The 25,868-nt window shown below is 50.3% G+C and overlaps 2 protein-coding genes and 1 long non-coding RNA gene across 7 annotated transcripts; 2 read left to right on the top strand and 1 right to left on the bottom strand.

Annotated features, from left to right (window-relative positions):
- Positions 1–6,924: 6,924 nt before the first annotated feature.
- On the bottom strand, positions 6,925–24,632 carry LOC116469428 (uncharacterized). 4 transcript variants are annotated; one of them, XR_004248263.2, is made up of 6 exons: positions 24,512–24,632; positions 24,144–24,223; positions 19,908–21,505; positions 18,966–19,163; positions 13,000–13,092; positions 6,925–7,133 (listed from the first exon to the last, which is right to left on the bottom strand). It is a non-coding gene; the product is annotated as an uncharacterized LOC116469428 (long non-coding RNA). The 4 variants fall into 4 exon arrangements; XR_009213626.1 differs by lacking the exon at positions 6,925–7,133 and having other exon boundaries at positions 11,775–13,092; positions 21,436–21,505; XR_009213625.1 differs by lacking the exon at positions 6,925–7,133 and having other exon boundaries at positions 11,775–13,092.
- Positions 9,492–16,549, top strand: THEM5 (thioesterase superfamily member 5). Of its 2 annotated transcripts, XM_032154602.2 has the most exons (6): positions 9,492–9,865; positions 10,849–11,050; positions 12,133–12,271; positions 15,034–15,144; positions 15,465–15,589; positions 15,913–16,549. In XM_032154602.2, exons 1-6 carry the CDS (start codon positions 9,743–9,745, stop codon positions 15,954–15,956), a joined length of 744 nt encoding a protein of 247 aa, XP_032010493.1. In that variant the 5' UTR covers positions 9,492–9,742; the 3' UTR covers positions 15,957–16,549. The 2 variants fall into 2 exon arrangements, with proteins under 2 accessions (XP_032010493.1, XP_058295255.1); XM_058439272.1 differs by having other exon boundaries at positions 15,465–16,549.
- Positions 23,192–25,390, top strand: C2CD4D (C2 calcium dependent domain containing 4D). Its single transcript, XM_032154600.2, is given in 3 exon segments — positions 23,192–23,584; positions 24,172–24,719; positions 24,722–25,390. Coding segments are annotated over 2 exon segments (1,035 nt in total). The 5' UTR covers positions 23,192–23,584; positions 24,172–24,259; the 3' UTR covers positions 25,297–25,390.
- Positions 25,391–25,868: the final 478 nt, after the last annotated feature.

The following is a 25,868-nucleotide window of genomic DNA, read 5'->3' on the forward strand; positions in this document are numbered from 1 at the left end:
TAGAAATGAAATAAGTGTTCTAATTTAGGAGACAACACTTGGGCTGTTGATTGGCTCTGAAAAACCTTATTGTTCTTCAGAAAACAAAAAAACTCATCACAGCAGGTGTAGATAAAGGTGACAAAAGGAAAATATACTAGAAACAAGATTCAGGAATAATATCTACCTCACCCAAATCTAAAATATAAGAAAAATGTTTTCATAAAGTCACCCAAGTCCTCAGTTCATTTATAAAACATGTCCCCCTGCAAACTTTAGCAATTTTCTAAAGAATTCTAGGATTGAAACACTGAACTGTAGCACTTGGAAATGAACCTCAGCCAGAAACACCACCTTCACCCCTCCTCTCTCTTATTTTGTCTCTGTTTCATCCCTTCTCTCCCAAAACACAATGTTCACAATGGGGACTTGCCTCCTCCGTCACCCCCACCCTATCCATCTCTGGGTCAGAAATGTCTAGGCTATTACTAAGATACAATCATGGACACCAGTTGTTTTCTTGTCTATCATCTTCTATCCCTTCCTCCCAGTCTTCTGAAAACAGAACCATGCTGACTTGGCAGAAAGCCCTTAGAGTCAAGCTGGGTGAGAGGACTGCCAATCAAACCTGGCCACTTGACAAGCTTTGATCATCATAGCTCCCCACCCCCTTGACCACAGACATTAGTCCAAGGAGGAGGCACATAACCTAACAATAGAGTCTTCCCTGGGATTTCATATGTGGATGATAGGTGAGGGAGAAAACAGATTGGGATGAATTTTGGAAATGCCATCCATGAGGCTTGATGTGTGGATGGACAAGTCACATAACCTCAATGAACTTGAGTTTTCTTCTCTTTACAACAACAGACTTGAACCAAAGGCTCTTGGAGGCACCTCCAGATTCAGTCTGAGGGTTCTGTGGGGCTTCACCTATGATGAGGTCAGTCTGTCTGGTCCATCCATGCCCTTTCAGGGCCGAGATATCTGGCAAAATTATGCATCCAGGGAAAATCTCTCTTTCATAAGCTTAGATACAGGGTTGTCCCCTTTGCCATCATTTCACCCTTCTCCTTATCAAAATCTACTTTTAAGTTCCCATTTAAACTAAGAAGTAAAATACAATAACTAATTTTATTTTATTATGTAATACAATAAAATAATGTAATATACTCTTACAGTATGACCCTTCACAAGAATATTTATATTTTATTTTATTTATTTATTGTAACAGAGATGGGGGTCTCACTATGTTGCCCAGGCTGATCCTTGAACTCCTGGGCTTGAGCAATTCTCCTGCCTCAGCCTCCCAAAGTGCTGGGATTACAGGTATGAGCCACCCAACCCAGCTAGAATATCTACATTTTAAAAGAAGCAAAACTTTATGAAGAACAATGCATGATGCAATAACTGTCAACATCACAATTTATTAAACTCACTCCAAGCTTCCCCCACATAGAAACATACACACAGTCTTCTTCCCTTCACAGCCTTTGGAAGGTCTGTGTGTGCTTGTGTGTGGTATTACAGAGTCAATGTGTGAGTGAGCATATATATATGTGAATGTGTGTATGTGCATGTATGTGCATTTGTGTTTATGTGTGTAAGTTTATATATGTGTTTGAGTGTGCATGTATTTGTCTGTATTTGAGTGTGTGCACGCACCTGTGTGTATATTGTATAGACATGTGTGAGTATGCATGCATGCATGTATGTGTGTGAGCATGTATATCCACATCTGTGGATGTGTGAGTGTATCTATGTCAGTGTAGGTGACTGCATGTGCCTGTGCATGTACTAAAAGAGCCAGTTAACTTTGGAGCTGCAGTTGCTGAAGGTGGGGGCAGAGAGGAAAGCCCACAGTGCCAAGAAGTCAGGCCAGCTCAGGCTAACAGAGGGTGCTGGGGAGAGCACAAGGCTTTCTTTCTCACCCTGGCACCAATAAACTCTACACTGGAGCAGCTATAGCTGATGGAGCCACCAAGGCACAGTCCATGTGCCCAGTGCCCAGCTGTGGACAGCAGAAGTGCCCCTCCAAGGAGGCCACACCTCCAGAGTTTCCCTGCGCTACTGAAGGCCAGGAGCCACAGTCATAGGAAGGAAAGGACTTCCCAATGAATTCTTTGTATGTCTTCATAGACAGAACCGAAGACAGCCTCAGAGCCAGACACTTGCAGACAGCCCAGCTTCCATGAGGGAAAGCCATGGTCAGGCTGGTTTAGTATGACCCAATCTTTTCAGGGCACTCAAAGAATGGAGTGTCATTGTTTTCCCTCATCCTCCAGAAGCCCAAAGATAGAGCCCTACCAGCCCCCAGGGGAAAAAGAACCTGTTTTTCAGTTGCTAATTATTCCTGTCTGGGCTCAAATGGGAAGAATTCTGAGAAGAAAAGGAGTCTCCCCAGCGCTGACGGAACAGAGGCCTGAGGACTGACTGGGGAGAGGGGAGATAGAGAACCTTGGCTACGGGGGATCTGGCAGGGAAAGGTGCCCAAAGAGGGAAAGGGCTCCTTGTCTGGGGAGCACAGAGATAGGGGTGGCTGGGGGAGAACCTTGGGAGGCTCCCCTGCAGGGACAGTGCTCAAGAGCTCCTTGGGAGCCTCCTGGGGCCTGAGGAGGACTTGCCTGCACCCCACCCTCGTCCCGGCCACTGCTGTGACTATCAGCAAGGACAGTGCCCTACTGGGGCCACGAGACTTGCTCCATAGCCATCTGTTATCCTGTGTGGAACACACTCCACCCCTGGGATGTCCCTGACCTTGAGGGAGGGGGCTGGTTCCTGGGCGTCCTCAGCGGCTGGTGAAGTCCATATCACCTGTACTTGGAAGCCTCAGGAGCTTGGCCATTGAGCTGACTCAAGCACCTAAACACCCCTGCTTCAGAGTTCTCAGAGGAGAAAGGGGCTCCGGATGTCAGGGGTGTCAGTCATTTAATATGCTTCTTAACAGGAAAGTGGCCTTACTTTGTACCCCAAGCTGGTAAAGCAGATATGCCAGTGGCACTGTGTGGCTGTCCCACTGGTTTGAAAGTATCCCCTCTCAAGCTGTGATCTGGATTTGAGGTGGAGGGGATTGCAGTACAGGGCTGGCCAGGGCCTCTGAGCCCCACCTCAGCATGTGCGTGTGCGTTCACACACACACTCCTTCAGGATGTCACCACAGCTTTCTGAGCTTGGAGGTCCTGCCTCGCTGCCCCTTAACATTTCACAAATAGGAACTCAGTTCTAGTTGAGCAGTGGTCAGGGCTCCACATTTGTGGAATGGCCTCGGGCTTCCCCTCAGTCCCAACACAGTTCCTGTTTCTGTTCCCTGCCGAGACCCCCTCATCAGCCCTGTGATCACACCGGCAGCTGCCCACACAGCCAACACCTGCCTACCAGCTGTGTGGCTCCCCTAGGCAAAAGGTCCCTGTGCCATGACCCAGGGGCCCTTCAAGCCCAGCCTCCCAGGGTTCCTCTGGGCAGAGTGCTCAGCAACCATTTATTTTAGCTCCCATCCTGTGCCCCATGTTTTGTCAAGACAGTCTTTTCCCCGGTCGTGGTGAGTCCTCACCAGCCCTGGACTGTCTGAGGGTGGGTTTGTGCCTTTCCCAAAGCTGCCCATTGGCACCTTTCTCCTGTAGCAAAGACCAAACACCTTAGAAACCAGATGAAGCACAAACCCTGAGGCCCCATAGAGCCAGCTGATTCATTCGTTTCAACATGTAACAGTTACTTTCCTTTTCAAAGAGTCCCCTGTGGGTGTCCAGGTGTAAAACAAATCTCAAGAAGGTCCCTCCCAGAGGGAACCAGGAAAAAAATGGCTAATCTGGGAAGAGTCAGAGACTAGATCTGGGGCAGACAGGCAGCAGACTCCTGGAAGGCCTGGGAATGAGCTGAGAACCAGGGGGCAGGACCGGCAGCCCACAGGACAGGATCTAGTCAGAAGCATTTGGTTTGGCTCAGGCAGTATTTTCATAAATTACTATTGCAGCATCTAAAAGTTAGAAGTTTTCACATAAAAGTCTAGATTTGTGCCAGCTTTTCTTGAAAAAGCAGAGGTGCCGGGAGCTGGGCCTATATCATGCTAACTCCCACATGGATTGAGGCCAGGTTTGCCCCCAAGTCCCCTTGGGTCTGCCCACCACCCCTATTATGCACAGCTGCTCCTGCCCAGCTTGCCTCTGACCCTTAGTTCTGCAGATCAAGGAACCCAGTTTTCCTGAGGGCAGGGCAGCCTTGGCGGGAGTTTGACAGGGAGCCTTCCAGAAGTTGCCCGTGGTAAGCCTCCGGGGCTGAATCTTCAGGTGGGATCTGACGTCTAGAGAAGGTCCTTCCTCATCCAGAATGGCCAGATGGGAATCAGCCCAGACAGCACCACTCCAACGTGCTGGGAGTCCCACGATCCCATGGGGAGCCAGCCAGTCCACATCAGGGTAGCTCAGCACATGTCCAAGGTGATCTGAGAAGGGCTCCCAGGGCCACCCAAGACAAGGAGGGATTTGGGAGATTTCTGGGAATGTTAATCATCTTCCTGTTTCCTCTTAGTGGTTAACAGTAAATGTCTTTGAACAAAACATGTCCTATGAATTTGTTTGTGGGGCAACAAAGAGGACAAGGTGGGGAGACTGAGTACTCCATAATCAGCCTTACAAGGGAAGGAAACTTCAACTCCAAAAGGTAGAGAAGTGCGAGTGAGTTTAGATCTGGAAACGAGCTGATCTGCTGAACCTACCAAGGCCTTGGTCACTCCTGCTCTTTCACTGTGAGCCAAAGAGTTTGCTCATGCAGTGGTATGCTGGAGCCGGGTCCTACTGGTTTGCAAAAGCTGATTGGGCTCACCTCCTCCCAACTGCACAGTGACTTCATATGGATAGCTAGAAATCAGCCACCATGGGAATATTTACACTGCAGAAATGGGCAAATGCTACAAATCAGAGCTTCTCCCACCTTACCCCCAGCCCCAGGGCAGACTGTTACATGTTTGACTGCACACCACTGCTGGCTCTGCTGTGGACCACAAGCAGATCAGGCCCAAGACGTGCTTCTGGGCACAGGTCATACCCCAGGAAGAGAAGCTTTCAAACTCAACATGCACCCACATGTCCCAAACTGGAAATGAACCAGGCCAGCAGTAAGCTAAACCAAAACTCAGCAGGAGTTCTCAGTTGTGCTTAACTGGCACTGGCTTCCTCTTTTTTCTGACTGTTTCTCCAGAGACTCCAGGCCTGAGGAGGGCTTTCTTGTCTCTGAGATGAATTTCTTTTTTTTTCTCTGAGCTAAATTCATACAGAAGGAGAAGGGAAAGGTTGGGGCTAAAGTTCATGTTGTCACAAAACCCATTCAAAGTATTAGCTGAGCACCTTTCCACCTCCCTGGAGAGTGGACCACTTGACCCACATCCAGGAAGGGCTCTGCATTGCAGAAAGCATCCACAAGATGTGTGGAATGGTGGGAGGAGAGTTGGAAAGGGAGAAAGGAGCACTTTCTCAATAATCCTAATCTTTCTCTTCCTAGATGGCCTTGGAAACCTCCTTCACTCTCCTCCAGCCAGCCTAATTCGGGGCCACATCCATGGTTGTACCATCAGTTATGGATGTTCTTCTCAGATATCCTAATTTTTTCCATCTGTCATGCCCTTGATCCAACTAGAGCTGCTCTGCAGTATCACAGACAGCGCCCGAGCCTCGTCTCTTTTATTTTCTCCCTCCTAGATGCTCTTCCCTCCTAGCAGAGAAGTGAAAGTTGACCTCGACCAGTTGTCAGCTCCTTCCCTTCCTCCGTTTTCCTCTGGACCACATCATCCAGCTGAACCTTGGTAATTATCCACTCAAGAAAATAAAGTGATACAGGAAACAAATGTAACTGTAGTATGTGGCAAGGCTGACAGCACAAGTTACATAATCATAATTATGTAAATATTTGAAAGTCGATTTAACCAAAAATCGTCAAACAACCAACATAGGAGGCAACAAGAGATTCAGACCCCACTGGGATCACCATGGGAAAATCGCTGAGTGACAACCCAGCTCCCAAGTGGCACTAAGCCAATGAAACAGCAATTTCCTTTCCCAGGTGCACCTATCAACTTTTTTTTCTTTTAATTGAGACAGGGTCTCACTCTGTCACCTAGGCTGCAGTGCAGTGGCACAATCTGGGCTCACTATCGCCTCAAACTCCTGGGCTAAAGTGATCCTCCTGCCTCAGCCTCCTGAGTAGCTGGGACCACAGGCACACACCACCACACCCAGCTAATTTTTTTTTCTTTTTTGTAGAGTCAGGGTCTCACTATGTTGTCCAGGCTGGTCTCGAACTCCTGGGCTCAAGCGATCCTCCCACCTCAGCCTCCCAAAGTGCTGGACTTACAGGCATGAGCCACTGCACCCAGCCACCTACTGACTCTTTATATTTTTTGACACAGAGTTTCACTCTTGCTGCCCAGGCTGGAGTGCAATGGCACAATCTCAGCTCACCACAATATCTGCCTCCTGGCTTCAAACGATTCTCCTGCCTCAGCCTCCCAAGTAGCTAGGATTACAGGCATGTGCCACCATGCCCGGCTAATTCTGTATTTTTAGTAGAGATGAGGTTTCTCCATGTTGGTCAGGCTAGTCTCAATCTCCCAATCTCAGGTGATCCACCCGCCTTGGCCTCCCAAAGTGCTGGGATTATAGGCGTGAGCCACCGCGCCTGGCCCTACTGACTCTTCTTAGGAGGACAGCTCTTTCCGCCTGAGGATCCCCTCTTGCTCCCCACTCACCTGTCCTCTGACTTCTCTCCAGTTCACCTACCCTTCCTAGGATTTTTCTTTTCTATCCTGTCTTCTCAAGTCCATCCTTCCAGATCAAGGATGGACCCAGGGAATGAAGGGACACCAAGTGCCAGGGGAGGCCTGGGCAAGCCACAGGCACAGGGTACCAGCTACAGCTATTGCGGTAAACTGAGGACCAGAGAGACAGATATGGAAAAACAGGACGATGTTTATTTTAAGGTAGGCACTGGCTCAGTGGATTCACATCCAAAAAGCTGAGCATTGAATAAAGACTGAGCAGGATTTTTATAAGCGGGCTTACAGAAGCAAAACAGGCAATTAATCATATAATGACAGGTCACATAATCTATAGCATAACTGATGACTTGGCATAACTTGTGGCTTTGCATAGCTGGTGGCCTTGTAGCTGCATGGAAAGAAAAAAACAAGAACTGGCTAAATACAGACAGACATTTGTCCTTTTTTCTTTTTCCTTCGCCCTTGCTCCAGACGGGGGATGTCTGAAGCCTATTCCTTTGGTTTCAACTTCTCGAACAGCGTTATCTTATAATTGTCTTTGAAGTGAGCTTGCTAGGCAGAGAAAAACTTGTTCTTCCTTTCTTTTTAACCTTTGCCTTGCCACATTCTGGGCCTTGGCTTTTACTTCTCAAACTAGGTCACTATGACCTTCTTATAGCCTTGTCTGTTACTTTTCTTGGAGTGAATGAATGTAGTACTTACTTTTTTTTTTTTTTTTTTTTAATTTCTGCCTCACAGCAATGGCTGCGGCCCAGAGCTGAAAATGAGTGCTGCCAGATATTCTCACTTATCTGGGGATGGCAACCAACTCAAATATCTTTGCTTAGACCCAGAGCCTGAATCAACCAAAAAAACTGGTTCCAGCTGGGTGTGGTGCCTCATGCCTGTAATCCCAGCACTTTGGGAGGCTGAGGCAGGCAGATCAGCCAAGGCCAGGAGTTTGAGACCAGCCTGGCCAACATGATGAAACCCTGTCTCTACTAAAAATATAAAAATTAGCCGGGTGTAGTAGCAAGCGCCTGTAATCCCAGCTACTTGGGAGGCTGAGGCAGGAGAATTGCTTGAACCTGGGAGGCAGAGGTTGCAGTGAGCCGAGATGGTGCCACTGCACTCCTGGGCAACAAGAGTGAGACTGTGACTAAAAAAAACAAACAAAAAAAAAAAACAAAAAAAAAACAAAAAAAACAAACTAGTTCCCCCAGTCCTTGAGGAAGTTTAATTCAAACTTTTGCAGGAGGTGAGGGGAAATATTTATATTCTAGTCTTCTTCTAGGGCAACAAAATACAGAGGGTGAACCAAATCTTTTAAATTTCCGCATTAAATCAGTTTCATCTTTTGGAACCTGCCAAAATGTCATAATCATCACAACTATTATTATCATCATCATCACTGTTAATGATTCCACCTTTGCACAGTTCTGATTTTTTTTTTTTTTTTTTTTTTGAGACAGGGTCTCACTCGGCCTCCCAAAATGCTGAGATTACAGCCATGAGCCACTGCGAGAGGACTGATCTTTAGAACATGCTTTTATTTTAGTCAATTTAAAACTGAGACTTTTCATTGAAAATTGGCAGTTTAAATTCAATAGAAGACACAACGCCACCAAATCCCACTGCCTTGCAGATGTTGGCTGAGTGTCCCTTCCCACTCACAAAGCCTCACTACCGCACCCACCTCACTCCCAGCACTGCCTGCTGACATCAGCCACTCCCTGGGCATGGGGTTCCCAAAACATGAGAGTATCCCTGCCAAGCTGTTTCCTCCCAAATTATTTTCTGCCCTCCCTGTCAAGCCCTCCCCGACCTCCAACTCCTATCCCCAGCCAGAGACCAGCAGGTGAGACTCTCCTGTGCTAACCCTTGTCTGGGATATAAAAAGAGGTGTTGGCCGGGTGCGGTGGCTCATGCCTGTAATCCCAGCACTTTGGGAGGTCACCTGAGGTCAGGAGTTCAAGACCAGCCTGGCTAACATGGCAAAACCCCATCTCTACTAAAAAAAAAATACAAAAATTAGCTGGGTGTGGTGGTGTGTGCCTGTAATCCCAGCTACTCAGGAGGCTGAGGCAGGAGAATCACTTGAACCCAGGAGGCGGAGGTTGCAGTAAGCCGAGATCACACCATTGCACACCAACCTGGGCAACAAGAGCGAAAGTCTGTCTCACCCCCCCCAAAAAAAAGAGGTGTCTAAGGCTGTGAGTTGGTTTTCTTTTTTTTTCTTTTTTCTTTTTTTTTGAGACAGAGTGTCGCTCAGTTGCCCAGGCTGGAGTGCGGTGGCTAGATCTCAGCTCACTGCAAGCTCCGCCTCCCAGGTTCATGCCATTCTCCTGCCTCAGCCCCCTGCGTAGCTGGGACTACAGGCGCCTGCCCCCACGCCCAGCTAATTTTTTGTATTTTTTTTAGTAGAGACGGGGTTTCACCGTGTTAGCCAGGATGGTCTCGATCTCCTGACCTCGTAATCCGCCGCCTCAGCCTCCCAAAGTGCTGGGATTACAGGCGTGAGCCACCGTGCCCAGCCTGTGAGTTGGTTTTCTGAGTCACAAAATCATACCAGAGTTTTCAGAGTCCGGTATACACTGCAGAGCACATACCAAGAACACTCCACCAGCACCCTCCAATCAAGGGACAGGCTTCCCTTATCCTTCTGGAAATATTCTTGGATTCTCCCTCAGAACCCCCAGGCAGCTCTCCAAGGCTCTATATACCCCATACTATTTGTTTATGTACTTGTTTACTCCTTTTGCAACTCAAGCCAGTCCTGCTGCCTTTTCATGCCCAAGCAGCATCTGTCCCTCCCCAAGCACTGGGTGGGGCTCTTAGACCAGCTAAAGGCGCCGAGCATCTGTGGGTGTTGCAGCACACCAGCCCAGCCTTGCCTAGCTCTCTGAAAGAAAGCCTGCAACAGAAGGGAGAGAAGTGGCCCCAAGTGCAGCTGAAAGCACTCCTGGGGAATCAGCCAAGACCCTCCATCCAAGCAGGGCCGGATCCTTGCACTTGGCCATGATAAGGAGAGGCTTCCAGGTGGCAGCAAGACTTGGCCACCACAGAGGCCTTCTTGGGGCCCCCCGTATCCTGCCCAGACTCAACCCTGCCTCAGCATTTGGATCCTCCACAGACTCCATGGTGAGTTCCCAGCTCAGCCAGATGGGCAGTGTTTTCCCAGGAGCCTAGGGCTTAAGGAGCACCCCAAATCTCCTCTTCCCAGCCCACAGCCAGGGCAGGTGGGCAGTGTTCGGAGGAGCTATTTGATTTGGCAAAGAGAAGGTGCTCTGGGATACCAAGTCGCCCCCATTCAAAACTAAAACCTCCAGGAGACCTGCATCTGGCTCTGAATCTTGTGTGGCCACCAACAAATGACTTTCCTCCTGTGGGACTCAGACTATTGCAGCAAAGCTGGGGTGTCCCCAGACAGAGGACCCCATCTGTGGCATTGGCAAGCAGCTCACATGCTGTTTACAGTTGTGACTGGTGTGTGAGCAGGTGACGCTACAGAGGACTTCCTTACGTCACACAGATGGGCACATAGTCTGTGCCCCAGCCATGGCACCACACCTCTGTGGGGGCCCAAATGTGTTTCAAAGGAGCCACCCTGCCCAGGCAGGCCCACAGCAGTGGGCAGAGCTGGAGTAGCCCCTGAGGTGGGGGTTGCTAGAATGGTCCTCAACAACTGTGACCCTGCCCTGTAGAGGAGACAGCGTCTAGTGCGACCACCAGCTCTCACAGTCACACGCTTGGCAACCTTGGCCATATTCCCTGAGTTTCCCCATCTGTACAGTGAGGCTAATATGAGCAGTTGTCAACTTTAAAGAACTGCTCACATGTTTTAAGCAGAACAAGGGTAAAGCACCGCATCGAGCAGAATGCCCATCATCTCTGGCCCCACTCCCTGCCCGCCCTTCCCTTGCTCTTTAGCATCCCTGTGCCCCGTCACCCATAGGGGTCCGCAGCCCCCCTGCAAGGAATATGGGCCCTTTCCCTTGGATCGATATTCTGGCAGAAGGGATTGAGAAGCCCCAGCACCCAGGAACTGCTGTTTAGAGGTCCCGAGCCCAGGCAGCAGCCCCCCTCCAGGATGCTATCTAGTCATTCTGATTTTTCCTGCCCAGTTCTCAAGATTCTTGCCAGAGAAGACAGACTTGAAGGATTATGCTCTTCCCAATGCCAGCTGGTGTTCGGACATGCTGAGCCTGTACCAAGAATTTCTGGAGAAGACCAAGTCTAGCGGCTGGATCAAGCTGCCCTCCTTCAAGTCCAACAGAGACCACATCCAGGGACTCAAGCTCCCATCTGGACTGGCAGTTTCCTCAGGTAAGGACAGGACCATGAGCACACACACCCCAGCCGCCCTTCCCTGTGTTCTAAGACTGAGAAGCAACTTCACAGACCGCCTTCCAGTTCTCAGCCAAGTTCTTCCTGCTGTCCAACTCCGCCCCTGATGCTGCAGCCCCAGGCAATAGGCGGCGGGTGTCCTCTCAGGTCTCCAGCTCCCCTCCTCCCATCTGAAGCAGCACACCCTGGTGGGCCCACCTTTGCTCCCAGCCAAGCATGTCCCCACTGGAGGACAGCCAGCCCAGCTCCTGCCCTGACTTCTCACTGACTGCCCCTCCCTAACTATCAAGCCTCATCCCAAGCCTTCCACCCCAACCCCATGAAAGCCCTTGGACCCCACACCCCTTCCACTGGAGGCCCCTACACATCATCCCTGCTGTGCGGGGTCTGGAGCAGCACCCCTGAAACACCTAATGATCCTAATGGATCCTAATGATAGAGCTTCCACCTTCTTGTGTGTGTGTGTGTGTGTGTGTGCGCGCTCGCGTGTGCACGCACGTGTATCTTCCTGTCTCTCTCATTCATATATGTGGTCTTCCTGCCTAGTGATGAAGGAGTGGTACAGGGGACAGACTACCCTTGGGTTTATGGCACAAACAAAGCAGGAATACCAACATAATTTTTTTTCAACGAATTTGGTACTTCCAAAAAAGGATGTAGTAGTGGTAGCTGTCTTGGAAAAAAAAAAATCAGAACTTCGATGGACTTTTCTGCTCTTATTTTACTGTTTAGTATTATTCTTTTGAATTATATGTGAGTTACATGAGTAATTACATTTTCAATTTTCAATGCTTATGGTCTCTTAAAGTCTTGCCCTGGCCCTGATCCTATCTCCATTCTCAGCCAGGGCACTTCCTGCATGTTTCTCCCCTAGACAGAAAGGCTGTGTGAGGACAGCAACTGTGCCTCTGCTCCCAGAGGGAAGGCTCCCTGGGGGTGGACCTGGTGTCCTCTGGTTTTCTCTCCTTAATCTTGTACCAGAGGCAAGACTCAACCAAATGGTGCTGCATCCTGACCATACCCTCCCTTCTCCGGCTGCGACACTGTCTATCTCTCCCCAGACAAAGGTGACTGTCGCATCTTCACCAGGTGCATGCAAGTGGAAGGACAAGGCTTTGAGTATGTCATCTTTTTCCAGCCATCCCAGAAGAAGTCGGTCTGTCTTTTCCAACCAGGTCCCTACCTGGAGGGGCCCCCAGGGTAAGGTCACTGGTAGGACTTTGGCTGCCTCCTGGGCTTGGCTCAGCAGGGCAGGTTCAGCACCCACCAGGCTGGCCCTGGAATCTCTATCTTTCTCTAAGGGGTGAGGATGGGAGTGTGGGGCACTGGGCTTCAGCCTCATAATACCAGGCCTGGAAGGACACACAGGGTTATCTGGCCTAATCCCCAGTGTGCAGATATGGGCTTCTCATCAAAGTCTCAAAATTTTCTAGACAAAAGACCTGAGAGACCACTTTGAGAAGAATGTGGTACACTTGGAGGAGGGCAAGATCTGGAATCTAGACTCTGACTTGGTGTCCTGCCTGGCTGCTGCTGGCTGTGGGACTCTGAGCAAGCAATTTGACCCCTGGTCTTTAGTCTTCTTACCTGACACCTGGGGCAATAATATCTACCTCCCAGGGTAAACAGAGATATGATATTATGGGCCTATGTGTGCGTGCTCATGAACCGTAAAGCACGGTACAGCTATCAGACACTTCTATCCAAAACCCATGTTCTATCCATGGGGAAATGGAGGTGCACACAGCTAAAGGAACTTGCCCAAGGCAGCACCAGCAATCAAAGTCAGATCCAGGACTCTAATCTGGGAGGTGAGATTCCAAGTCCACTGTTCTCTCCACTCTACTCTGCTGCCTCCAGACTTGGAACAGACCTCGGGAGGAATGCACACTGGGCATAAATGTGTCCACAAGGGAAATCAGGCTGACCCTGGGTCACCAAGTTCATGGTTGTCCCCCTTCTCCTCCATCCCGATCCCTGCTCCAGATGGTCACTGAAGGCTGGAGGTGGTGCTGGAGCTCCTACAAGGGAGAGACAAGAGAGGGCAGGAGTGGCTTTAGGGTCCTGAAGCCTGAGAGGGGCTTAACTGGGGTTAAATAGAATCCAGAGTGCTAAATAGATGTCAGGGCCTCCAGAGGCTGTGGATGCCAACTGTAGCCCTCAGTCACCTTGGCCATCCCAAAGGAGTCCTCCACAGGGACACTGCTCCACACACTAGGATGTGCAGATACTAGTAAATTGCTCAGAGCCCTGCCCAGGCCATGGACTCCCTCCCTTCTGAAGCATGGCTGACTTTTATTTAGGGGCTGATGGAGGTGAGGCCAAAGAGGCAGAGGAGGACCATCCAACACTAAGGCCAGTGGATTGAGGGGTTGGGGGTCTAGAGAAGAGATTAGTATCCACCAGGCCCCTAGACCATGGGGAGTGGGAAGGAGGAGTTACTCGTTGGCCAAGAGCTACTCTGTAGATCCACATACTGGCCAATGGGTCCCCAGGCTGGCCAGTGAGGACAAGGAGGAGAGAGTTGGTTTCGAGTTCTTTGACACCAACTCTTTTCACTCTCTTTCAAGTAATTTGGGAGGCAGAGAGGGAAGTGCCTAAGAAGTGTGTAAATTATGTTTGCAAACATTTGTTTATTTAATCTGCTGAGATCGGAATTGTGAAATTCATGGTGGAAAAACTAAGGCTCAGGAAGGTTTAGCAGTTTGCTCAAGATCAAACAGGTAGTCAGCTGTGGGACAAGGAGTCCAACTGGGTGGATAGAGACCAAAGAAGCAGGGAGGGAAGGGTCTGGAAAAGCCACTGGTCACAGGAGCAGGAGGGTAACCCATGACAGTACAGTGTGGACAGCTGATCTGGCTCCGTGGAGAACGGGCTGTGCTTTTGAAAATCAGGAACTCAAATCTGTTTGGTGTTATTTGAATTCTAAAATGGGTGCCTATTTTCCCCAAATTAGCCAACCATGAAGTAGCTGACATAAAGCTTGCATAAGCAAGAATGAACATGTTATGCTTTTTTTTTTTTTTTAATTTTGAGACGGTCTTGATCTGTTGCCCAGGCTGGAGTGCAGTGGCGCAATCTCAGCTCACTGCAACCTCCACCCACTGGGTTCAAGCAATTCTCATGTCTCAGCCTCTCGAGTAGCTGAGTTACAGGCACTTGCCACCACACCCGTCTAATTTTTATATTTTTTAGTAGAGACGGAGTTTCACCATATTGGCCAAGCTGGTCTCGAACTCCTGACATCAAGTGATCTGCCCACCTCAGCCTCCCAAAGTGCTGGGATTACAGGCGTGAGCCACTGCGACTGGCCATTCTATGCATTCTAAATAAAGCAAATGTCTGCAGTATTTGAGCATTTCAGCTCAATTTCAGCATTGAGCCTGCTGAAGCAGGCGCTCTGCTTTCTGTGGCAACGCTGCTCAGAAGTGTGTCATGCCAGCCCTTGATAGGTCATAAGTTATGTTTCACATTTACTTATCTTGAGATGTGGGCCTCGCACTGGCTGTAGTGACTTAAGGTAAGGTGAGAAACAGCCCAGGGTTGTGCCTCAAAGACTGAATCAAAAAGTTCAGGGACTTTTTCATTTCCTGTATATGCCCATCCTTCCAAATTATGGCAATTATTGCCAGCAATTAGGTAATGAACCAGAAAAATGTTTTCTATTAACTTTATCAGAAAAAAACAATTTTCCCTGATGAAATAAAATGTTGTATCAGTGGCTACAAACGCATGCTGAAGCAAAACAGAAAAGCTCAGCTGATTTTGACAGGTTTGATCAGATGGGATGCAGCTGTTTCCTTCTTTCCTATTTGGCTGCCCTGAGGCTGAAGGTCTGTGTTTGGAAGGGTCTAGGGAAAGGGAGAGGTAGGATCACCACAGGAGGGAGGGAAGGCCCACTGAGGGGGTCTGCCCAGCAGCCCCAGCCCAGGCCTTGCTCCTCACCTTACCCCCACCCCCAGGTTTGCTCACGGCGGGTCCCTGGCAGCCATGATGGATGAGACCTTTTCTAAAACTGCCTTCCTGGCTGGAGAGGGGCTGTTCACACTAAGCCTCAACATCAGGTTCAAAAAGTAAGTATGGGCCCTTGGGGCATTGGCCAAAGTCACAGACCTTTTCATCCCTGGAAGTGGCCATCCTCGGCAGCTGGGGTGTAAGGAGCCCTGCCTGCCACTCTCCTTCTCCAGCCCACTCCCAAGCAATTCCTCTAGTCCCTGGCCAGGACACAGCCTCTGCTATCCAACTTTGGGAGCTGACAAAAAGGCCCTGAGCCCAGGGCCACTTATGCGTCCTCTAGGCAGGGAGGGATGAAGACAGGGAAGAGGACACAGAGGGTGAAGGGATGGGGGACCGGGTTCACATGAGAGATGGGCTAAGCTGCCTCCTCTCCCAGCTTGATCCCCGTGGGCTCTCTGGTCGTAATGGACGTAGAAGTGGACAAGATTGAGGACCAGAAGCTTTACATGTCCTGCATCGCCCACAGCAGAGACCAGCAGACAGTTTATGCCAAGTCCTCAGGTACAGGGGCCCCCAGCCCAGCCCCAGGCCCCATCCTGCCACCACCAACCCCCAGAACAAACAGGAGGAAGAAAAGATGCCAAGGATTCATCCCAAGCTGCGGTCCAGCTTCTTTAGGGGTGGGATAGGGCACCTACTGGGGACACAGATGAAGTGAGGGAGAGCAGAACTAAGATTTTTTTTTCTATGTATGAGTCATCCAACCTGTAACGAAAGGACAGGACCCAGGTAATGGGTAATTTGCAGCCAAATGCTCAGAGTGTCCATCAAGCTCCTGCCATCTCAGTGCAGCTCTTGCAGCTCAGCTCACCCTTCTCTTGCAGGTGTTTTCCTTCAGCTGCAGTTGGAAGAAGAGTCTCCCCAGTAACAGCCACTGTGCCTGCAGGAGAGCCTCCCACTGCCTCCCCTGCCTGCCTGGGACCCACCAAAGAGCAGGGAGGGGTCCTCAAGCAGCCATTGGTGAGGCGAGGGAAAGGACTCTTTTCTCTGAGTAAATAAAGTCTCACAGTCCCATTCTCGGCCCAGGGCCTTTCTGTGGTTGGAAATCAAAATCCTTCCAGGGCATCCCACATACCCACCTTCCCATTCAGCACCGACTGAAAAGATTTACTGAGTACCCGCCAGGTGTCAGGCACTGTGTGAGGCACCCGGCACCCAGAAGTGAAAGACAGGGCCCCGGTCTCAAGATGCACAATGCGGGAGCCAGGTGCCAAGTCAGAGTGCCCTATCACACTCCTCCCACACCCACCCTGGCTTCTATCATAAGTGCAGTGTCATCTCAGCAGGAGGAAGGGCTAATTTTACTCTACAAAAGCAATCAGAAAACATCTTCTAGAAGAAGCTCTTCCTGAACTGTCTCAAAAGTTAAGTGGTGTTCATTAGGCAGGCAGGGGAGAGGAGGATATCCCAGGCAGAGGGGAAGTAAGACAAAGGTGCAGAGGTGTGAAAGTGTACAGGGACTTTGGAGAAGAGCAAGGTGTTGAGGAGGACAAGCATTTAGGGAAAGAGAAGGTGGGCAGGAGCAAACCACAGGAAGGCTTCATAATTCCTGCTGCAGAGCTGGAACTTTGTCTTGCAGGCAACAGGGAGCCTCTAAAGGGCTTGGGCTGGGGAGTGACAGCTTTGTTATTTAGAAAGATGACTCAGTGGTAGTAAGGCATCAGCAAGACTGAAGGCAGGAGCACTAGTTAGGAGATCCCTGCAGGCTTTACACTAGAGACAGTAAGGGCCTGCAGGGGTCAGAGCTGGGAAGCTGAGAGAGATGAGAAAATGTTACAAATACAGGAAGTGCAGGACTTTGCCACTAGTTATACAATGCGGATCTGTGAAGACGAGCTGTCTAGGATGACTCCAAGTTTCTGGCTTATGAGTTTCCAGGTGGTTATCACTGGAAATACAGAAAAAGGTGGGGGTAAACAATGAGCTCAGTTTTACATGCATCAAGCTTGAAGTGCCCATGGAACTTGTACCATGTGGCAAGTGCCAGCAGGAACATGGATATTGTGATATGGAGCTTGGAGAGATAAGCTACTGACTCAAATTGTGAGCCAATATAAAATGTGACATGAGGCCGGACGCAGTGGCTCATGCCTGTAATCCCAGCACTTTGGGAGGCCGATGCGGGCAGATCACCTGAGTGATTCCAGAGTCAAGAGGCTGGTCGGGAGTTCGAGACCAGCCTGACCAACATGGAGAAACCCTATCGCTACTAAAAACACAAAAAATTAGCCGGGTGTGGTGGCACATGCCTGTAATCCCAGCTACTCAGGAGGCTGAGGCAGGAGAATCACTTGAACCCGGGAGGCGGAGGTTGCGGTGAGCCGAGATCACACCATTGCACTCCAGCCTGGGCAACAAGAGCAAAACTCCGTCCCAAAAGAAAAAAAAAATGTGACATGAAACCCCTGGGAATGCCTTATGCAGAGTGGAAGTCAGGAGGAGGCAAGGGGAAAGACAGAGGTGAGTAGGGAGGGGGAAAGGGGAGGGAGGGAAGGAGAAGGAAAGAGGTCAAAAATAGAACCAGAACCTTATGTCACACTAAGGCTTAAAGTTGGGATAGAAAACCAAGGATCGACTAAAGAGGCTGAGAACAGGACAGGAGTAACCATCCTTAAGAGGAAGAGGTCAGCAGTATCAAATGCTGAGGAGAAGGCAAGGAAGATGAGAATTAAAAAGAAGCTTTTGAGTCAGGAGTGGTGGCTCAGGCCTGTAATCCCAACACTTTGGGAGGCCAAGGTGGGAGGATTGCTTGAGGCCAGGAGTTTGAGACCAGCCTGGGCAACAAAGTGAGACACTCATCTCTACAAAAACAAAAAAGGTAAGAAACTAAAATAAATAAGTGCATAATAAAATTAAAAAGAGACCTTTGGATTTGGTCATGAAGAAAATGTGGTTTCCTTTGCCAGAGCAATCTTAGGAGGTGGGAGAAAAATCCAGATTACAGTGGATGAAAATATGAACAGGGAATGAGGAAATGAATGTAGATGCTTCTTTCTAGGAATGTTGTTGTTATTCAAGGAAAGATATTTGATTGTATTTTAATTGCTAGTGGAAAGAGGCTGAAACTTTTAGGAGAAAGAGGGACAGAGATGTCATCCAACAGAACAGCTCTCTTAGAGCTGTCTTGGGAGCCATGGGAGAGCGTCAGCATGACTCTGAGACCGAAAGGAGGGAGGTAGAGTACAGAGCAGGACAGGAAGTTGAGGGGATTCAACCCAGGGTGCTTCAACTTTCTCAGTGAAATGGAAGGCAAGGCCATCAGCAGGGAAAGAGGTCTGGAAGAAGGGGGATGGTTTGGAAAAGCCACTGTAGGGATCAGGAAAACAGGTACCAGGTACATGTGTGACCAAGACATCCTGAGTGCCCAGCTGCTGGTAGAAAACAGGTCTCTGGAGTGGCACCAACCTTAGGAGAAAGGAAGATGGGAGCCAGCTGGCAAAACCCAGGGGCAATGGTGGATGAGTCAGGTGAGAACAGTGGAAGGGGAGGAAAGACGGCAATATGGCTGGTACACATTTCTAAGGAGAAACGATTTGCTGTGAGGGAGAAGAACAATGGAGGAGGCAATGGCTATCCAGAAGAAGTCTGTAGCTCCTCTGAGCCTGGGGAGGAGAAGGGTGGGACCAGCTTCCACAGGGACAGCTGTAAGAGGTGTCCTGTCTTAAGACAACCAGAATTCCACTGAGGCTAGTAGGTGGAGGGGATGTTCAGCAAGAGGTCAAGATTAGGGAAGGTTTACCAAAGAATTAGAGCTTCCCGAGCCGTATCATAAAGGACTTTGTTATTAGGTATGGTAAAAACAAATGTTGAAACAGATAAGCCTTTAAATCTCTGTAGCTTAACCCATATCTTCAAATAGAATGTATTTCTCACTCACATAAAGTTCAGCCCGTGGTGTCTAGCAGTCATTCAGGAACCTGGCTGACAAAAGCTTTGTGATCTCCAACACATGACTCCAAAATCACCCTTGGTGTAGGCATCCAGTTGCCAGATGAGAGAATCCACAGGAAGATGTTCTGGGCCAGGCCTCCAAGTGGTTCCATTGGCCAGAATTCAGTCACAAAGCCCCACCAAACTGCAAAGAAAGGTGGTTAGAAAATATGGTCTAACCCCAGCCTGACCAATATGGTGAAACTCCATCTCTACTAAAAATTTTTAGAATACAAAAATTAACAGGGCATGGTGGTACTCGCCTGTAGTCCCAGCTACTCATGAGGCTGAGGCAGGAGAATCGCTTGAACCCAGGAAGCGGAGGTTGCAGTGAGCCAAGATGGCGCCACTGCACTCCAGCCTGGGTGACAGAGCAAGACTCCGTCTCAAAAAAAAAAAAAAAAAAAGAAAAAGAAAAAAGAAAATATGGTCTAACTACATGATTTTTGTCTGTTTTTTTTTATAATCTACAAACTTTATTCAGATTTTGCCAGTTGCCCACTAATACCCTTTCTGTGGTTCAGCATCCAATTCAGAATCATATGTCGCATTTAGTTGTCGTTTCTTTAATCCCCTTTAATTTGAAACAGTTCCTCTTTCTTTGTCTTTCATGACTTTGACATGTTTTTGTTTTTGTTTTTAATTTCCTTTTTTAGAGACAGGGTCTTGCTCTGTTGCCCAGGGTGGAGTGCAATGACGTGATCATAGACCACTGCAGCCTCAAACTTCTGGGCTCAAGGGAGCCTCCTGCTTCAGCCACCCAAGTAAATGGGACTACAGGCGCATGCCAGCAAGCTCAGATAAATTTTATTTAATTTTTTATATAGATGGGGTTTCCCTATGTTGCACAGGCTGGCCTCAAACTGCTGGCCTCAACTGATTTGCCTACCTTGGCCTCCCAAAGTGTTAAGATTACAAGCATGAGCCACTGTTTGGAATCCAGTCCACTGATATGTTTCTCAGAGTACGAGTTAGTTGTTTTGTAGCGTGTTCCAAGGTTTGGATTTCTCCAATGTTTCCTCATCATTAGATTCAAGTTATGCATTTTTGTCAGCAATATTTCAGAAGCAATGTTGTGGCCTTCTCAGTGCTTCACGACATGAGAAACATGATGCTGATTTGTCCCATTAATGCCAATGTTCCCTTTGATCAGTTGGTTACTATGGTGTCTGCCATATTTCTCCACTGAAAATTACCATTTTTACTTTTTTAATAAGTATCTTATTGGGAGGCACTTTGAGATTGTATAAATATCCTGTTTCTCGTCATACTTTTGCCCATTAATTAATTAATAAGCTTTTATTGATCATTCTTGCCTAAAGCAATTGTTACTGTGATAGTGGCCAGTGGTAATTTTCTAATGCCATCATCCCTTCAACATGTTTTCATTCAAACTACGTTAAAGAAGAAAGTAAAATAGGGGGCCAGGCACGGTGGCTTATGCCTGTAATCCCAGCACTTTGGGAGGCTGAGGTGGGTGGATCACTTGAGGTCAGGAGTTCGAGACTAGCCTGGCCAACATAGTGAAAACTCCATCTCTACCAAAAAATACAAAAATTAACTGGGTGTGGTGGCACACACCTGTAATCCCAGTGACTCAGGAGGCTAAGGTGGGAGAATCACTTGAACCTGAGAGATGAAGGTTGCAGTGAGCCGAGATCACACCACTGCACTCCAGTCTGGGTGACACAGCAAGACTCTGTCTCAAAAAAAAAAAAAAAGAAAGAAAAGAAAAGAAAAGAAAAAGAAAAAGAAAGTAAAATGGGTTTGGTTGGTGAGTAGCTAGCAGCCGCTGCCTCAGTTTAAGAGGAGGGCCAGTAGAAGATGACAGAGTCTGTGTAAAAACTCTTACTCTGGCAAGTAAAATATTCAGCTTCAGGCATATGCTAGGGCTCCAGGATCTGGGGCTGGAGCTGGGGATTCAGGGAATCAGAGAGAATGAAACCCTTTGTGACATGGAACCAGGTCAGAGAGTTGTGCACAAATTCAGCAGCAGCAGCGAGGTAGGTGGGTCAGGCTCCCTCTCTAGTACCTAGACCACATGCTTCCTAAGCCATCAGTCTCACGATGGGCAAAGGATAGGTGGACGTGGATTTGAATGGCCTCAATTTAGTGCCTTCCAAAAGCTAGAGATGTACCGGAGGCCATAGCCAAAAAGCTTATGACAATCAACTATTTCCTCTCCCATATACTCCCATAAAAACCTTTTCTCCTTCTGTGCTTTCACAGTGCCCATGATATCTACACTCTAGACCCAGAGTCTAAATCACTGTATACTAAAAAACTGGTTGCTCTTCATTCAGGGTCAAGGAGAGTCTAATCTTCATTCAAACACTCCCAGAAGGAAGGAAATACATTCCATCCTTCCTATGCAGTCAGGAAAAGGAAGAGGTTGGTCCAAGTGCAGTAGTGTTTACCACTAACTGATCACAACCAGTTGCAGATTTCTTTGTTCCATCTCCACTCCCACTGCTTCACTTGACTAGCCTAAAGAGAAAAAAGAAAAGGAAGAAAAATAAAACAGTTGTGTTCCCTGGGTCCTACCTACTTCTGGACTTCTTCTTATGGAAGTCAAGTGTCCATATTGTTAAGTCAGACTGAGTTGGGTTTTCTGTTTTCTCACACTTTTAGTGGATGTCAGCCTAAATGATGCCCACATGTTATCTTGTTTAATCCTCATACCAACTCAGAGAGTTTTATTCTTTCTGTTTTCCAGATGGAAAAGGTAAGCCCCAAAGAGATTAAGTTACATGCTAGAGGTCACACAGCTAGTCAGTTGCAGAATCCAGATTCCCAGCCCATCTGACTGATGCCAAAGCCATGAATACTACAGCACTCCAAGAAGATGGACCCTCCCCCAGAAACAACACCAGGGCTCAGCTGAGTCAGAAGCCACAGGAATGGAAGGTCTGGAGGCCGCCAGGGATCGCCACAAAAGAAACACTTGCTTTGTTAAAATCTTCAAGTATCATATGACACAATAATCATGGCATTTAGGTTTGTTTCATCTTGTTTCCTGCATTACACGATTTGTCTTATTGTTGTTTGTATGTTTATTGTCTGTCTCTCCCCTTAGACAGCTCTCTATTCTATGTATCCCCCTAGCACAGTGCCTGGTACATTTTAGGCACTTCAATGAATGGATGAACAGAATGATTCAAGTATAATTTTGCTTACTACTTCACTCATCAAATACATCCTGATTGAGTACCTGCTTTGCACCAAGCACTGTTTTTAAGATTCTTAGTCTAGTAAGAGAGGTAGACATTAAACAAATAACCACATAAATAGAGGGGGGAAAACTGTCATCAATGCCATAAAGGAAAAGTATGAGGTACTATGAAAGTGTACAGCAGGTGCCCCTAATTGAGATGGGAGGGTGTCAATGAGGGCCTCCAGAGCTGAAGCATGAAGGGGAAGAGTGGTCCTAGGCGAGGAACTAGCCTTGCTTCCTTTCAGAGATTGAAGGATGGTAGGTGTGTCTAGAGTGCAACTGATGGTCTCATCTTGTTTGTGGTGGCCTGTGCTTCCTAAGATCTGTCAGGGATGGAGGGCATAGGCCAGCTGGATCCTGACTGTTGGATCCAGCTTTATCTTCAGTGTTTCTAAGTCCAGAAATCCTGAGTCTGGCCACTTTTCCTTTAGCCAGAATAATTCAGAAAACTATTAGCCAGAATAATGCAGAGAACTGATCACTGCAAGTCACTCTGCCTTGGAGCTGTTGGAATGGCTCCAGAACAGGGCACTGGGGGCCAAGGCAGGATTTCAACCAGGAGGGTTTTACAGAAGACGGACTTCACCTGTGAGGGCTGGGGTTGGAACCGAGCACCAAAGAAGTGGCCACTGTCCACTGATGGCCGTCTGCCTCTTCTCCGTAGCCCTCCCCCACCCCTAAGCAGCCCAGCTTCAGCAAAGGAGGCCTGGGCACAGGAATGGATTGTTGCTAGAAACCTGGCTTCAGCTGGAGGAAGTCAGAAGACCGGGCTGATGGCCGCGCAGACAGAGCTGTGTTTATCCAGGAAAAGAGGTAGGACGTTGGCAGCGGAGGCCCCTGCCAGCTCCTCCCAGAAGGACTGCGCTGGGGGAGCAAGCTGCAGAGAAAGCTGCTCCCCTCTGGCTCTGAAAGTGTCAGGGCCTGAGGCCAGAACCCAGAGGCGACCCACAGGTGAGGCCAGCAGTCCGGGCGCGCGACGGAGAGGGTCGCGAGCTCGGATCCCAGGGCAGAAGGTCGGAATACGGTGCTCTTGGTGGCTCCGCGCAGGGGTGAGGCGAGCGCGTGGTGGCGGAGCCTTCCGGAGACCGCTCTAAGGGTGGCGGAGAATCAATGCTGCCTTTGTGCTCGGTGGTTTCCGAGGGAGAAAAGGAGTGGAGAGTGGGAGGGGCAACCCAACGGCCCGGCCCCGCCCTGCAGACGCGGGATGCGGTAGGGCTGGGAGGCGCGGGAGCTGGACGGTCAGGGCTACCGGGGGTGGGATTCTGTGCCCTCGGGAGGTGCGTCTCCTTGGACCAGCCCAGGGTGTCCTGAGGTCAGCAGCTAGGTGTGTCCCCTGGCTGCCAGGAGCAGAAGTGAGTCCTCTTCTGGCTTGGAGCGGCTCGAGGAGGGGAGGGAGGAGCCAGAGGAGGCAGGTGGGGCTAGGACTGAGGGATGGCTCAGGGCCAGAGAAGCTTGCGCCGGGGCAGCCTGGCAAAGGGACGAAGTCCCGAGGGGCGCCAGACTGCATCCCAGAGGAAAACCCAAGTCTTCGAAATGGGCGGGGGAGAAGGGCGTGAGCCCGCCTAGGGCGCGGTGTCCCAGGGGGTTTGGGATCTGGGTCCTTTTGGTATAATGCGGTTATTATCCAATTTGTCCTAATAGTACCCTAGGGTTCTAGTGGGTACTATATGGGCCCTCTAACTCTAAGGTGAATGGGGTATCTTTAGTACCAGTGGGAGAATCTGTGTACTTGGTGACGGAGGCCCGTATCTGAAAACGTGACTGACTGGCCCTTCGCTTCCTCCATTTCTCCCCAGCCCCCCAGACTTCGCCGCCCTTTCTTTTTCTGCTCAAATAGGGGCCCGCGCTCCCAGTGGGTCCGGAGACCGGGGCGCGGTGGCTGACCGCCCGGTGTACGCCAGCATCACTCACCTCTGACTCCTCTTCTCTCCTCGCCCAGCCCCGCTCCGCCGAGCACTCCCATCTGAGACGAGATTTGGACCCTCTCGACCCTGCGGAATTCGGAATTCCATTACCCCACCCACCGCATGTGGCTCTTGGAAAAAGCTGGCTATAAGGTGGGGGCCGCGGAGCCTGCGGCCCGTTGGGCGCCTTCCGGCCTGTTCTCCAAGCGTCGCGCCCCGGGCCCGCCCACGAGCGCCTGCCCCAACGTCCTCACCCCGGATCGCATCCCGCAGTTCTTCATCCCGCCTCGGCTCCCGGACCCGGGCGGCGCAGAGCCCGTGGCCCGGCGGGACGTGGCGGGGCGCGGCCTCCCCGCGACCTGCTCGCTGCCTCACCTGGCGGGCCGCGAAGGCTGGGCCTTCCTGCCGGAGAGCCCGCACACGCGCCGGCGGGAATCCCTGTTCCACGGGCCTCCACCCGCCCCGGCCGGGGGACTCCCCGCGGCGCAGTCCCGGCTGCACGTCTCCGCCCCGGACCTGCGCCTCTGCCGGGCCCCCGACAGCGACACCGCCTCGTCGCCGGACTCGTCGCCCTTCGGCTCCCCGTGGCCAGGCCTCACTCTCTGTCCCCAGAAAAGGCGAGCTCGGCAGATACCAGCCCGCAGCCGCCGCGCCGCGCCGGGCCGCCCACGCCGCCGCTCTTCCACCTGGACTTCCTGTGCTGCCAGCTGCGGCCCACGCGCGAGAGCGTCCTGCGCCTGGGGCCCCGCGGCGGGCAGCTGCGGCTCTCCACCGAATATCAGGCCGGGCCCGGGCGGCTGCGGCTGCGCCTAGTGAGCGCCGAGGGCCTGCCCCGGCCGCGGTCCCACCCCGGGAGCGGCGGCGGCGGCTGCTGTGTGGTGCTGAGGCTGCGGCCCCGCGTCCGGCCGCGGGAGCAGCAGAGCCGCGTGGTCAAGTGCAGCGCCAACCCCATCTTCAACGAGGATTTCTTTTTCGACGGGCTCGGCCCGCCGGACCTGGCCGCCCGCAGCCTGAGGGCCAAGGTGCTAGACAGGGGCGCGGGACTTCGCAGGGATGCGCTGCTGGGGGAGTGCGAGACGCCCCTCATTGCGCTGCTGCCCCCGCTGGGTGGGAGACTAGGTCCCGGGTCATCCCTGGCGCCCACCCATCTCAGCCTGTAGACTGATCCCCTGGCTTCCTCAGGACGTCTCCACTGTGTCTGCAGTCCACATTCTTTCCACCCTGCCCGGCTTGTATTTATTTTTGCTAATAAAATGTCCGCTTGTCCTTAGCCAGATTTTTCCCCTTACTGGCACCTTACACGCTCGGGCATAGAGCCTACCCATCTTCCCTCTATCCCGGCCATACGCGGGGGGGAAGATGCTCATTCAGACGGTCTGAGTAGAGCAGACCTTAAGCATTGGTTCTCAAGCTTGAAGGAGCATCAGAATAACCAGACATCAGAAATCCTGGAAGAGCTTGTTAAATATGCGGGGTCCTGGGCTCCATCACCATGAGATGCTCCTTCAGTAGATCTGGGCCAAGTAGGTCCTAAGGTCCCCGTCCAACAAGGCCCCCGAACAATCAGGGAGCCCTGCAATCACTGAGTCACTCTGACAGAAACCAACACAAGCCACCTTCCACTTAGGGGTCCCTTGAGGCTGCACAGAGGAAATTAACACTCCCTTCCTGTGCCCCTCTAAAACCCACATCTGTCCTGAAGACAGATGAAATTTCTGGGTCTTGGGAGTGA

This window comes from Hylobates moloch, unplaced genomic scaffold (assembly GCF_009828535.3).
Source record: "Hylobates moloch isolate HMO894 unplaced genomic scaffold, HMol_V3 SCAFFOLD_5, whole genome shotgun sequence".
In the NCBI taxonomy this organism is placed as follows: domain Eukaryota; kingdom Metazoa; phylum Chordata; class Mammalia; order Primates; family Hylobatidae; genus Hylobates; species Hylobates moloch.